Source organism: Carassius gibelio, chromosome B8 (assembly GCF_023724105.1).
Source record: "Carassius gibelio isolate Cgi1373 ecotype wild population from Czech Republic chromosome B8, carGib1.2-hapl.c, whole genome shotgun sequence".
NCBI lineage: Eukaryota > Metazoa > Chordata > Actinopteri > Cypriniformes > Cyprinidae > Carassius > Carassius gibelio.
The window spans coordinates 17,050,574-17,065,242 of record NC_068403.1 but is presented as its reverse complement, the minus strand read 5'-3'; the positions used below and the strand labels follow the sequence as shown (position 1 = coordinate 17,065,242).

Below are 14,669 nucleotides of genomic sequence, written 5' to 3'. Positions count from 1 at the left end.
CAAGTGTAAACAGATGCATCACAAATTACAAAACAACAGGCTTAAATTACAGAGCTTCCAAAAATATTCTCAAAGAATTTGATAACACAGTACAAATAACCAATTAAAAGGAGATCTTAGTCAGAATGACACCATTCACTTTCATAGGCTGTCTGAAGAAAATATGCTGTCTCTAACATTCAGCATTACATCACCTTTTGTGTTCCACTTACAAAATTCAGTCACACAGCTTGAATAAAATGTGACCCTGGACCACAAAACCAGTCGTAAGTAGCACAGGTATATTTGTAGCAATAGCCAACAATACATTGTATGGCTCAAAATGGTTGATTTTTCTTTTATGTGAAAAATATTAGGATATTAAGTAAAATGGATATTAAGTAAAAATTTAGACATTTAGTAAAATTCTTACCGAAAAAGTATAAAAAATAAATTTTTGCATAATAAGCATAATGACTTAATTTGGACAAGGTGATTTTCTTAATAATTGGATTTCTTTTGCACCCTCAGATTCCAGATTTTCAAATGGTCATATCTCAGCCCAAAATAGTCCAAACCATAGGCTACATCAATGCAATGCTTATTTATTGTTCAGTTACTCCATTTTTATTTTTTATTTTTTTATTATTGACCGTCATGACTGGTTTTGTGTTCCAGGGTCACATATAAGGATTTAGAAGAAGTTAATGAATATAAAAACACACTTAAGAAGGGTTTTTGCTCCGGTCTTGAATACACATTTATTGCTTTTACAAATAATATGTACATATTGTAGACAGAACATTTAAGGCCTCCATCCCGTAAAGTTAAATTAGATGGAAAATCTAAATATGAAATGACTGACTGTTCGTTTTAAAATAAACACAATACTTTCTGTTTAACCTATTGACAATATTTTCTATTCAACACCTATTGACATTCTAACATTTGAATTTGCATTTGAATAAACTGATATTGATAAGCCAAAACAACCATTCAGGCAATTGCACATTCATGGAAATCACTGAAACAGATGAAGATACAGTGATGGCCTTGTTGGATATTTGTTGTTTTGAACATGCTTCAGTGACATTTCCTCAGTTGAAGCCCTAAAAGGATTTGCATGGGGGATTTAACAAGTGTGTGGTTTCCATCAGATGTCTAAACAGCCTTAAGCATTTTTCTAAAACTGTTAAATTTGCTGCATTTGTTTCAAGTTAGGAGAGACCTGTTAGGAAAAAAACAAACAACAACAGGAAAATAAGCAGACGTCAAAATTATGACCTTCTGTGATACTAGCTAATGCTGTTAGTTTTCATTCAAGCAAGTATTAAAGGGTTTTGTCTGTTGTAAAATGCAATAGTGGGCTATATTACATACAGTATGGTGTAAAGTGTTTAACATTATTACGTGTTTCTGTAATTCAATTGTGCCATTCACCTCAAAGTCAGTCCCTGTGCATTTCTTAATGTCATCTGGTGTCAGACCCTCCCAAACCTCAATCAGGGTTAAACCTTTGTCCTTGTCCACATCGAATACAGCCTGGAGAAGAAAGGAAAACAATGTGAGCATGACAGAAGTGCCATCAAATGTGCAGCCATGTGTAAGTGAATACTTCTGACCTTGAAGATGTGGTCAGATGGGGTAGAGAAAGGAAATGTGGTTAAAAAAAAAAAACATGAAATGAAAACAGTGTATCCAGAAAAACACACTGGGGAAAAAAGGGAATATAAACCTGCCGACTATTAGTGCAGTTTATTTCTTTTATTGTGTTCATTAAGCTTGCAGTGATTCAATGGGCTCAAAACAGGTCAGAACATCATTAACATAACTTTTTATTCTATTATTGTAATAATAACACAATACATAATACACAATGTTGTTTATTTAAAACACATTTGTTAGTCAAGACACGTACGTGGTTCACAATGACCTGCAAGAGGTCAAATGCATGCATTGCGCATGCTAAAGGCCATTACTGAACCAAATCATGTATGTTCACATCATACCAGTAGCCTGTTGTTAAAGGGATAGTTCACCCAAAAATGAAGTAATTTATGACTGAATTTTCATTTTTGGGTCAACTATCCCTTTAACGTTCAATGTGACCCAGATCTAATGTTGCCGTAGTCTCATTTCACTGAATACCTGTGGAGCACAACATTCCATGGGCAGCTTTGCCTTGGGCCTGCTGTCTCTGCATCCTCTCCTTCACCTAAATGAGAGTCTCTCATTGCTGGAGGATTTGCCTGGATGTGTAACAATGTAGGCCTGTACTTGCCAGAGTTCCAGCCGTAAACTCTGAGTCCAAAAAAATGTTTCTGTACTGCATGCTTGTTTATTTTTATTTTTTTTCAACAATTGGGGAAAGCGAATTGAACAGTCAAACATGGCAAGATGGATGGCATAATAACATCACAGTTTGCCAGCAATATTTATATAAAACTTCCATCGCCGGAGATATGTGTGCTGACGAAATGACAAGTGGCAAATTGGCTCAGAATGTCATTTTTGGATTCATACGCATTCTAGGAATCAAGGATGTTTGCCCTGTATTGGTTCTATTTAGAAGTCAACAGCTCATAATGAAACTAACATATGAACCACATATGTTAAGTTAGATCCTCTGGCTCTAACAGTTGCTCTTTTTTGTTAATATTTTTAATAGAGGTTCGAAAAGCAATTTAAACCTTGTATTTTTTGAGTGACAGTCTATATGTTTAGTCTCAGTGATGTGCAGTGCCTCAAAATAATAGTAGTAATTTCAAAATTAATATCTTATTTTTCCTTCAAATTCTTTTAAATCCTTATGTTACCTAATTAAATCATGAAGGGAGATATTACTGAAACTTAGTATTAAGTTTCAATTTCAATTAGTTATTACTTAAAGCATTAGAAAGCACAAAGTTAATGAAAGTTAATGATTTTAGTTAATGATCATTTCTACATATATAAAACATTTCTAATATTTCAAAGCACTGTATTATAAATAAAACATATATTATAAACAGATATATCACAGTGCAGAAAATATACATTATCCTTCAAAAGTAGGTCTCATTAAATAAATTAATGTGCCATTTAAGACTCTTTAAAAAAAAAAGATTTTTAATATTCCATTCATGTTTTCAACATTAGTAATAATAATAAAGGTTTCTTTAGCAATAACATATTAGAATGATTTATGTATCATTCATATTTGTATTTATGAACCTGGTTCATACGAGACCGCAAACTGACAAAATATATTTAAAAAAATATTTGAAGAATGTTCTTAAGTTTAAATTGTTTTCAGTTCCTTATAATACAGTACGTTCTAAAAAGATTAAACAAAGCCGCCAAGTATCAAGGATATATTTGAATGCTAAACATGTTTCTTGAGCTATTAAAATGGCCTTGGGGTCTTGAAGAACATGAGGGTTAAAGAGTCCAAAGGTTCTTCTTACAAGCGAAGTTAAAGCTCAGCTTGTTAGGCTGACAGACAGGGGTTGTGTTGAACAGCAGGGTAGCATGACAAACACAGGGTGAACAGAAGGTGGTGGCAGTGTAGCTGGAGAGGTCTAACCTTTCCAAATGTTGACAGAATCCTTTCAATGGAAACCACAGTGTGTAATTGTTACAAAAGCAGACGCTGGCAAATCACACAAAGAGAAACAGAAGACTAACGGGTAAGGAGCGGAGAAAAGCTGTGGTGCATACAGTCCAGTGACACTGCTGGCGAGGCGAGAGGTCGGCTCAACAAGTGCCAGCAGCACTCCATAAAAACCAGCAGCTACAGTATGAACAGACACAGCAGTCAAGAGCCCCTGAACCATCTAGTAAGGCTCTTTGATGAGACTACAGCAAATCCTTAGGCTCCAGCACCTAGCTCTTCAAATACAGGGCATGTGGCAGGGCTGATATTATTATTAGGTAGCATTCACATTAAGTAGCTCTGGGTTTGAAAACAAACAAACAAAAAACAGTCGATATGTAATGTTGCTCCAATCCGGAGATTTGATAAAGGTTGGCCCAATAATTGGATTTCCATTTTCCACTGCTTATGTGCAGTGTCATAACAATTCATCATATCTTCTTATATCTTTGCACATGCGTTAAGAGAAGAGAGCAAAGCCATTTTCACAGCTTTTCACTGTGGCGACTGAAGTTTTATCCAAGGCTGATTTTGTATATTGATGAAGTGATAAGCAGCAGAGTCTGGTTAGACACGGTGTGGGCTGTTGATTAAAGTAGTCTCCTGTGTTAAAAAGGTAAAATCAATGGCTCTTGTAAATCAAAACCCACCTTTTCTGTGATTATACGGTCCACACACTGTTTTCCTGTCAGAGGCAGATTGCACTTCTCCAGAATCTTGTGTTTGCCACCCTAGAAAATATGTAACAAAACATACACAAAATATAATGTAGAATATTTAATATTTAAAATATGTTATGTTTCATTAGCACAAGAAAACAAGGAATTCAAAAAATAAAATGTCTTTTGGCCCATATTATTTCAATTTAATTCATTAATTTAAAACTAAATTACCAAGACCCATAAGACTTGGATCTATTTATCCTCTTAAATGCAGAACAATGTTTGATTAGATCTACTTCTGTAAATTACATATATATTAAATTATATTATAACAAATGAATATGAATAAATATGAATATGAATAAATGAGTATTTATGAAGTGAATAATTATTACATTAAAGCGTTGTGGTGTTCTTAAAAAAATGTAATACAGTAATATTATAAATAATATAATATTTGACAATTTTATAATATATATTTAATATTTCATAGAAAATGAATTATTCGTGATTCATAATTAATTATTAATTATTAATTAATTATTGTTACCATTTTAACCCATTTACACATAATTTTTTTCAGAAATACTCTATATGATCTTATCTAATTATATGCTTATTATGACTTTTTGTTGTTGTTGAGAAAATAGTCTATTCAACATGAACTTATTTGCACTACATTCCATTTTAATTCTACTTTTTATTAAACTGAATTGAAATTTGAATTCAGGAATGGCAAGTAAAAAAGGCACTCTAAATTAAATGCTGAATGGTGCACACCCGTCATCCACTCATGGGTACAGAAAACACTCTAAGCTAGCAGTGTTCATCATCAGGCGTACTGGATACACTTGCCCTGCTGACTCCATGTGCTGTTGGATCAGGGCATCATAATTAGATAGCTAATGGTGGTCAACTCTACTCGTGTCCAGAGAGTTCATCCCCCCAGGGAAAGGCAGCTGGCCCTGTTAGCCTTCCTCTAGGCCGGCCACTGCCAGCATGAACAAAGAAGGGCAGCATGTGACCGCAGCTTTCTATGCCCATCTCTCTTGTCTTTCACTCCATCTCTGTCTGAATCAATGTGATCTGAGTGGTGTGAAGGGAATTATGTCACCACTGTCATAACCGAGACTATTCACAAGCCTTGAACAAATCTACATTTCACAGATGGGAACACTGAACTCTGACATAGATAGTTGAACAATGGTGTCATTTAGGTTTAATAGGGGGTTTTGTTGATGGACACATCCAAAAACATCCAAATCTATGGCTGAGTCTTTCTCTCTCTCTCTCTCTTTAATTTTTTTGTGCTGCTACTAACTTTATTACAACAGCCTGCATGAAGAATTGACATATATACTGTGTGTGTGTGTGTGTGTGTGTGTGTGTGTGTCTGTGTGTGTGTGTGTGTAAAATTATAAATTAAAATAAATATGGCTAATTAATCAATTTTATTAATAATTAATACTCAATGCTGATGGCCAATTTCTGAAGAAAAATAAATAAATATTAATTTCTTTCTACTACATTCTATTTAAATTCTTCTTTGATTCTTCTTTCACAGACAATTTCCAAATGTGCTGAACATACCACTAAAGCTGTACCTTAAGGACTGTTTCAAGAAACAGTAAAGAGCACCCTCTTGTCTTTTCAAACCTGTATGCTGTCAAAGGTTTTTGAAGAATCTTTACACAGCTCCTTCCATTAAATGACAGTTCATAGTGGCTGTCAAGCTACAAAAAGAGACCACAAAAGCAGCAGAAAAAGTAGTCCATGTGACTCATGCAATATATTACAAATCTTTTGAAGCCATACAAAGCTATTATATATAGCTTCAAAATACTTGGTACGTATGTAATGCACAAGCCAGTTTCAGGATACTTTCATGATGCTTTCTTGTAGGAATGCATCAATATTAAAACTATGGGTGATATAATTGTTTTCATGGTATGGTTATTCAACTTAAAATTCTATAAAAAAAAATTTTAGAACTAAAACTAAAACCATAAAAATCTAGCTGCCAAGGAAATGTTTCTTATTTTTGTTGTTTAATTTGCAGTACTAAAATAAATTAAAGTAAAAAAAATATATATATATGGTACTGATGTTTAAAAAGAAATAATAAAAATGGCAAAACAAAACAATTACTAAAACTTTCTATAATTTTAAAAGCAGAAAACAACATCTAATTCAAAATATTAACAAAAACTAGAGTGGTATATCAGTATATAAATGAAACTAAAATAAAACTGGTCTAAAGTGATCAAAACTGAAACCTATAAAAAAATGCAGAATCTCTCTAATATCAGCCAAAACTGATAAGGTAAACGATATGCTGTACATCCCTGGGTGTTTGGAGCAAAACATTTATTTGTATGTTATTCACAAACAAACAAAAATTTCCCCACTGATAAAATAACAGCATACAAATTTGGAAAAAATATGAGGGCGAGTAAATAATGACAGAATGTTTATTTCTGGGTAACTATCCTTTAAGATTGCAAATACGCATAGCATACACCTTTTGACATGGCATGTATGCATTCCCCTGTCTGCACAGCTGAAAGCTTCTCAGAATACTGATGCCCCTCCAAATGTCTGCTTAGGGAAAAGAGATTCTGTCACTCACGGGAAATAATGATGCCCTTCTCACAGGGAATATGTGCCATGCAATGTGCCTCAATAAGAATCTGTTCATTAAAACAGATTGATGCAATCATCACTTGCTTCTACATTTAGAACCAAGCTACTTGGACGAATTACAAGAAACACTGAAGAAATACCTTCATAACATAATGCTCAACACACCTTATTCTGTTCACATACCATATCTTTGATAGTTGATTTACCATCGACTCACGAGAAAGAAACATCACTTATATTACTTCTTTAAGTAGCTTCCCAAAAAGTGCTGACATTTTTAAAAACCAGCTTATGAATTGGGATTTCAGGAGTGGGGAAAGTTTTCAAACTGAGTGGTGGATCTAGTGACTAGGGAAAAGTCATGGATGGCATAAATAAATGTACAAATATGGCACGAGTGGTCATTGGATCTAAAGCTCACTTTTAATAAGCCAAGCAACTTCTAATAATTATACAATTAAAATTACTAACATGCAATACTGTTCAAAAGTTTGAGGTCAATATGTTTTTTGTTTTTTAATGAAAGAAGTAATTTAGGTTCACCAAAGCTGTATTTATTTGATTAAAAATAAAAATGTAAGTAAAAAAATCAATAAAGTAAAAACAAGAATATTGTGGAATATTATAAGAATTTAAAGGGGGAGTGAAATGCTCGTTTTCACTCAATATCCTGTTAATCTTGAGTACCTATAGAGTAGTACTGCATCCTTCATAACTCCAAAAAGTCTTTAGTTTTATTATATTCATAAGAGAAAGATAGTCTGTACCGACTGGAGGCGTGACGTGTGGGCGGAGCTAAAGAATCACGAGCGCCACTAAGCTTTTGCGTTGATAGCGTTTGGAAGCTGTGACATTACCTTGAGGAAAAAACCATCATCCAAAACAAACCATGGCTAACAGTCAGATTCAGCCGTTTATTTATGATCCAGAATCAGATCCCGAGGCTGAAACTGAAGGAGAGCAGCAGCAACGACTCGCTCCGAGCGGGGCTCGAACCCGGGTTTCCGATGGGAGGCGGACACACTAACAAGGAGGAAGAGATATTTTAAGCTGTTTTACTCACCGCCTGCGGTTCCAACACACAATCGTGACCCTTTTTCGTTGGGATTGCATCATCCTTAAGAAATAAACGATACGCAAATCCGTCATCAAACTGGGCCTTGGCATTTTCGAAATGCAGGGAACAAACACAAACACTTGCACAACTCCGTTGATGCTCTGTAAAAATAAACTCCATCCACTGGTCCCTTAATGCGTTTTTTTTTTTTTTGGTAATCTGTGCAGGGTTGTCTTGCCCTGGCAACCAAAAACACACTCCTTTTGTGACATTTCGCGACGCTCTCGCTCTGATCAGTGATTGTCTGTGCTCAGCCTCTCATTGCTCTGCTATACGGGAGCGCGCGCTCTTCCGGCAGATGTGCCCTCAGGACCCATATAAGGAAATTCCGCTCCATCTAACGTCACACAGAGCCATACTCGAAAAAAACTTTCCGAAACTTGTGACAAACCGGAAGGAGTATTTTTGGAACAGAAATACTCCTTCAAACGTACAACTTAATTTTTGAAACTTTGTCCATGTTTAGCATGGGAATCCAACTCTTTAACAGTGTAAAAAACTCAGTATGCATGAAATAGCATTTCACCCCCCCTTTAAAAATGTAATTTATTCCTGTGATGGCAAAGCTGAGATTTCAGCAGCCATTAGTCCAGGCTTTACGTGTCACATGATCCTTTAGAAATCATTCTAATAACCGATTTGCTGTTCAAGAAACATTTCATATTATATTATTATTATTGTATTTTTGCTGAAACCATGGTACATTTTTCCAGGATTCTGTGAAGAATAGACAATTCAGAATTTATTTGAAATATTTTGCAAAAACTTAACTGTAATATTGTCACTTCTGATCAGTTTAACTCAGGTGAATTATATAAAAAAAAAAACAGAACAGAACAGTATGAACAGTAGTGCATATTAGGGATTGAACGACTTCTGATTTTTTGAAGTCGACTTTTATGTGATGAGATTCGAGTCGAAGTTGACTAGTCGCTGATGACTACATGAATGAACAAATTATTCTGAAGCTGAGACTTAAACATCTTGTCCACAGCTATGGCATATGACACAGCACTTCCCACATGGCTTTTGCTCCTATAAAAGCTAATTTTTATCAGTTCTTTGGGTCATTATATTTCGTTTATAGATTTCTGCTCAAATCAGTTACAGATAAAGTAGCACAGTAAAGATTAAATTCATATGAATGCATTATTGAGAACGATTGCATGATGTGTGTGATGTACGAGCTACTGTCTGTAGACTATGTGTGTGTGTTACAGTGCAGAAGCGCATTAGATTAAAACAACGATTCATTCACTGTACAATAGACTGTTTAAAACGTGTATTCTCCAGTTCAGTTTTCAAGCATCCAGTAATATAATCACACGTTTTGTGGAGCACTTTCAGAACATGCATTTATTTGTCTTTTTAACGGTTCAGAAAAGGAGCGTAAAAAAGTCCTTCAAAGATTTCTTATCCTGTTGCACCCTCTATAGGACCAGTAACTAGTCGAGCTTAAAGCATCATGGCAGAGCACTGAAGTCGACTAGTTGATTAGTTGTTGCAACCCCTAGTGTATATATTGAAAAATTGGTAATTTTCATTGTATAATTTTTTTACTAACTTTTTACGATTTTTGGTTACACTTCATCTTTGGATTACCCTGTTTGGACATTGTTCGCCAGAGATTGACCACGTCTGTTTACTGGACTACTCTTTTGTCTTGCCCAAGATATGCCTGTTTGCCAGTGTCCAACCCTTGCCTGTTTTGAAACCACCTTGTGAAATAAAGCTCTGCAGATGAATCCAAACACCTCTGTCAGTTTCTCCAGAACAATTTACAACCCTGTAATTATGATATAATTTATTGTTGTTATAATAGTAAGTACATGCAACATGTGTGACAAGGACACCTTAAGATAAAGTGTTACCAAACGTTTTGTGTACTGGATCAAAATGGAATGGAATTTATTTTCTTTTTTAATTCGCAGGTCCCGAACATCATTCTGTGTCATTCTAGCCCAATTCAAACACAGAACACTTTACCATCTGTCACTACGCTTGTCTGCAATCCAGAACTATATGCGACATTCAAAACTTTATCATTTGACTTTTGGAATTTTTTTATTAGCATAGCATAAACAAACAAATGGCCATGTTGTGTCTGAAATGCAAATTATATTAAATTCTTGTTATTGAGCAGCAGCTAACAAGCCAGTATAACACAGTCTCATATGATTACACCTACCTTAGCAGAGTGCTCCATTGTAACAACCACTTTAGTTCCAGCACTGGCCACTAAATCCATAGCCCCTCCCATGCCCTTCACCATCTTACCCTGAAGGGAAACATACAAATAAAGATGTTGCAAGACACAAGCAACAGATGCATATAAATCAAAACACATTTTTGCATTACAAACAACACAATATTTCAGGTTGTAGGAAACAATTGAGAACTGATTAAGCAATTCAAATGAAATCCTACAGTGGTCTATGTGTTTTAGTTCAATTTGAGGAACACAGGAGTGCTCGGTCAGATTTGTTTTAGAAGGGATCGGAAAGGGTATTGTTGCTAGGAAACCATAAACCAGATTACCTGTGGCTGGAGTCACTTAACAAAAGGGCCTTTTTAGTGACATTTATTTTATAGTTTTTTTCCCCCCAAACATGCTCAAATACAGACACATGCACAAACAAACTGGGCACACGGAAGCTAAGAAATAAGAGGATAAGCTTGTCTTGTGCCATATAGATTTAGTTTTGCTCTTGAATGCATCAACTAGGGCTGCACGTTCTCAAGTTTTTCATTAACCGTTAACCGAGGCCCTTAGCGGTTAATACTCGGTTAACCATAGTGTGCCATAGTAACCATAACCATAGTAATTTCCGGACATTGGCCGAAAAAAAAAAGGAATGTCCGACAAAATTTAATCTCTCCGGTCAAATTGTCCTATTAAAACTGCCTAATAATGCCGCCCATTAACACAATCTGAATTTGAGAATAAGCCTAAAATGTATAACGAGCAGACTCCGCGGCCGCCTCGCTAAGGCTATGACTATGACTATGTTTGACACGTACAATATTTGAAAATCGTTAATTATTTATTTATTTATTTAAATTACATTTATATCTGAATTTATGTCAACCTATAGACTTTCAAATATCAAAATGTCATGAATTAAATTGTATTTTTGTACAAAATGACATATAAACATATTTTCATATTATACTTTGCCTGGAAACGCTTCCAACAAGGCGTCGGTTCTATTTCTAGCATGCACGCGTCGAGCCGCGCCTGAGCCGCGCGTCTCACGCAGGCAGTCGGCAAGCTCTAACCTGTTAACATGGGAGCCGAATTAAAAACAGACACGCCACGTAGCTTAGATGCTTTCGCCACGCATCCAGTGTGTCCTGACCGGCCTAATGATGCGCGGGTGTTGGCTGTTGAGATTACAACAACGAGGTTGTACTTGAAGTATATCTAAGCACTGCATTGCAATACTTGCATTTTGCCCCATCACTCGTATTAGCCCGCTTCATATTAGAAAAATGACTTCTTCTTGTGGACATTACAAATGTCTGGGAGCGCTCTGGCGGTCTCTGGTGGTGCAAAAATGTATTACAACTAAATTCAATGCACGCCATTGACGTCACTTAACCGAGCAAAATGTTTCACTCGGTTACACAATTTTTAACGGTTAATCGGTTAACCGGTTAACCATGGACACCCCTAGCATCAACATAACATTTCCTACCATCCCTCAAGCAACACATTAAGTAAATGGCTAGATATTCCGCCATAATTTAGATCCACTATGACAAATAGAAACGGCCTTGACCGTTCATGCTTCCTGATCCCCCGTAGTATCTTTTTATAGGAATTTCTCAAATCTATTTTATAGGCTTTGGGTATTCATTTAAGAAAATGTCTTCTGCTGTTTTTCAAGTATTGGGCTTACGCTCACCAGCATGATCTTATTCAGTCTCCAACAGAGACAGTCGTACTTGAAATGCTTGAGTAGATTTTCAATAAAAAGAAGTGAATATAAATGGAACACTTAAAGTCTTGATGGTTTTTCTCAACTACAGGTGTCTGCATTTTGTGCACACTAATGTATGGAGGAATATCTTGTAAAAATAAATATTTGAACAATATTATTTTTCAAGGTCTATTAATCTATGATAATGTCCTCAATACAGACTTACGGAAAGCCATTTCTGTTTACTCTAAATGTGCTGGAGAAATCTTAGGTAAATTAAGAGGCCACACAGACATAATATGGCTAATTATGTATTAATATATAACGATTAGGAATACTCAATATTGTTCCACTTGGATATTTAATTGAGCTGGGCCAAGATTACATTACACATTACAATATATCTCAATAGTGGTCAGGACCTATAGCTAGTAGTAACATGTGTCTCCAATGAGTCTCCTGTGACCACTTACAGTATGATCCGAATTTCAAGCAATGTGATTATTGTTAACTAAAACTAATAAAAAAAAAAATCATTAAGTGAACTAAATTATAAAAAAATGAAAAGTCAAATGTTATTAAAAGTTAAAATTAAATAGAAAATAATAAAATTAAATAAAAATATATATCAAAAATGTTCATAAATACTGTGATAATACATAAATAATACTAAAATGAAACTGATTTCAAGAGTGTGGTCATTTCATGACTTAATAAATCATGTACATCAGAGCGTAACATGTTGATAAAGTATGATTTTTTTTTTTTTTTTTTGGACACATTTAACCCTTTTTTGCTCAATTTGCTTACTGACAGGTCAGTAGACAGTCCTTCAATGTCCTTCGGATGCGTGTGGTTTATGTCACAAGCTCAATGTGGTTTTTAACATTCAATAATTCTTTAATTGGCATATTTTGTAATATTTGTATTTTTATTAAAGCAATTAAAAACTAATTTTATTTCCAAATTAGTTTAAAGCAGTAATAATAAATGCAATCCAACTGAGACATTGTACATTATTCACTGAAATGAATCTTGAGATAGTTGCTGTTCCCGGCCCTATACTGTATGGCTTTCCTACAACTGAATAACAATAGAAAAATGAATTGCCAAAGAGTGATGTAAGCTTTCATTGAGTTTCCATCCTTGAAAACGGTTCACAAATCACATCAAATGACATATATGGATATGAAACTAGAACTGTCTTTTGTCAGATGAAGAATAACAATGCATTAACCGATTGAAAATGGACCAAGAGTCTATCTCAAAACCACAAAGAGCAAATCAATCAATCAACCATCAAGCTCTCATCATCACTGCAAAGGGCTCTTAACACAGAGAGCTTGACAAGCATGCAAATAAATAAAAGGAAGCAAAGTGGACAGAAAGGGCCCAAGTACAGACACCTGGGCTTTATTCTCCTTCGTTTATGCAGGCTTTGAAGGAGGCACATTCTGGAAGGAGAGCTGTTTACACGTTGGGGAAGTGCCACATGGAAGTGATGTGTGGGTGTGTGTGTGTGTGTATATATATGTGCTGAGGGGATATTTCACATGGAGAAAAAAAATGCAACTTTAGTGGACAGCAGACAGAGTTTCCATGACAACTTATCAAATATTTCCCCTGTAAATCACACTACCCTTGCTTTTCATGACTGCTGATGAAGACGAGAAATTATGCCCTGCACTTCAGGCGATTTCCTTTTGTCGGTTTGCATCCTTATCTGCTCCTCTAAATTCATTCTCTCCTACACAAACGGGCTGGACATTTAAATGCGTGGCAATTCAATAGCGTTTAGCATTAATGCCGTTTCTTAGACAACAACTGAAGTGCTAATGACAGTGTGACAAAAGGCTGTAGTTTAACAGAGCCGAACAACTGCAGACAACTGTATAATTCTTTATCACATCTTATGAAGTCTGTGAACTTTAGGGTATTACATTCCAGGTTCTTTTTTTTTTATATATAATTAACCAGAAACATAACCTTTTGGAACGGTGGCTTTCCTCTGCGCAGTGTGTTAGCCACTGACACTTCTCCCTTAATTAATATCAAGAAACCTTGAAGCACAAATATTGCAAAAATAAAAAATAAATAAATAAATAAAATAATTTCATCATTGACTCATTTCCAAATCTGTAAGACTGTATATGCTTGGAAAATAATGAGTAAGTAAATTAGGAACTATCCCTTTAAGCAAATAAGATACTATGAATATTAGTATTAATATAAGTAAGGAATAGTTCACAGCAGTTCACTGAATTATTAGCAAATAATGCACACCTGAGATGATGATGCTGCCAAGATGTGAAGCATTGGCTTTATGTATATAATAAAATGGCACTTTGTGGCAAAAACATGGAAATAATTCGTAATTTATTTTTTTCCCCTATTGTTTGCTATAGAAAGGGTTTTAATTCTTTTGCTGTTGTGAGCTGTAAGGACATTTTAAATATGGGAAATCATTTGGTGAATTAATTACTTTAGCTGTGAGTCCAAATGTTTTAAAAGTAAGATTTTTTTTAAATGTTTTTTAAAGAATTCTCTTCTGCTCACCAAGCCTGATTTCATTTGATCCAAAATACTATTGTAATATTGTAAAATAATTGCTTTCTTTTTGAATATATTTGAAAATGTAATTTATTCTTGTGATCAAAGCTAAATTTTCAGCATAATTACTTCAGTCTTCAGTGTCACTTTATCCTTCAAAA

At 34.9% G+C, this 14,669-nt stretch overlaps 1 protein-coding gene across 2 annotated transcripts in view; it reads right to left on the bottom strand.

Annotated features, from left to right (window-relative positions):
- Positions 1–714: 714 nt before the first annotated feature.
- oxct1a (3-oxoacid CoA transferase 1a) overlaps positions 715–14,669 on the bottom strand; it is a 39,672-nt gene continuing 25,717 nt past the window's right edge. For both annotated transcript variants that reach the window (XM_052563880.1, XM_052563881.1), the window contains exons 14-17: positions 10,224–10,313; positions 4,264–4,344; positions 1,420–1,521; positions 715–1,207 (exon numbers count right to left, since the gene is read on the bottom strand). In XM_052563880.1, the coding sequence (XP_052419840.1) occupies positions 1,172–1,207; positions 1,420–1,521; positions 4,264–4,344; positions 10,224–10,313 (309 nt within the window). In that variant the 3' untranslated portion in view covers positions 715–1,171. The remainder of the gene's footprint in view (positions 1,208–1,419; positions 1,522–4,263; positions 4,345–10,223; positions 10,314–14,669) is intronic.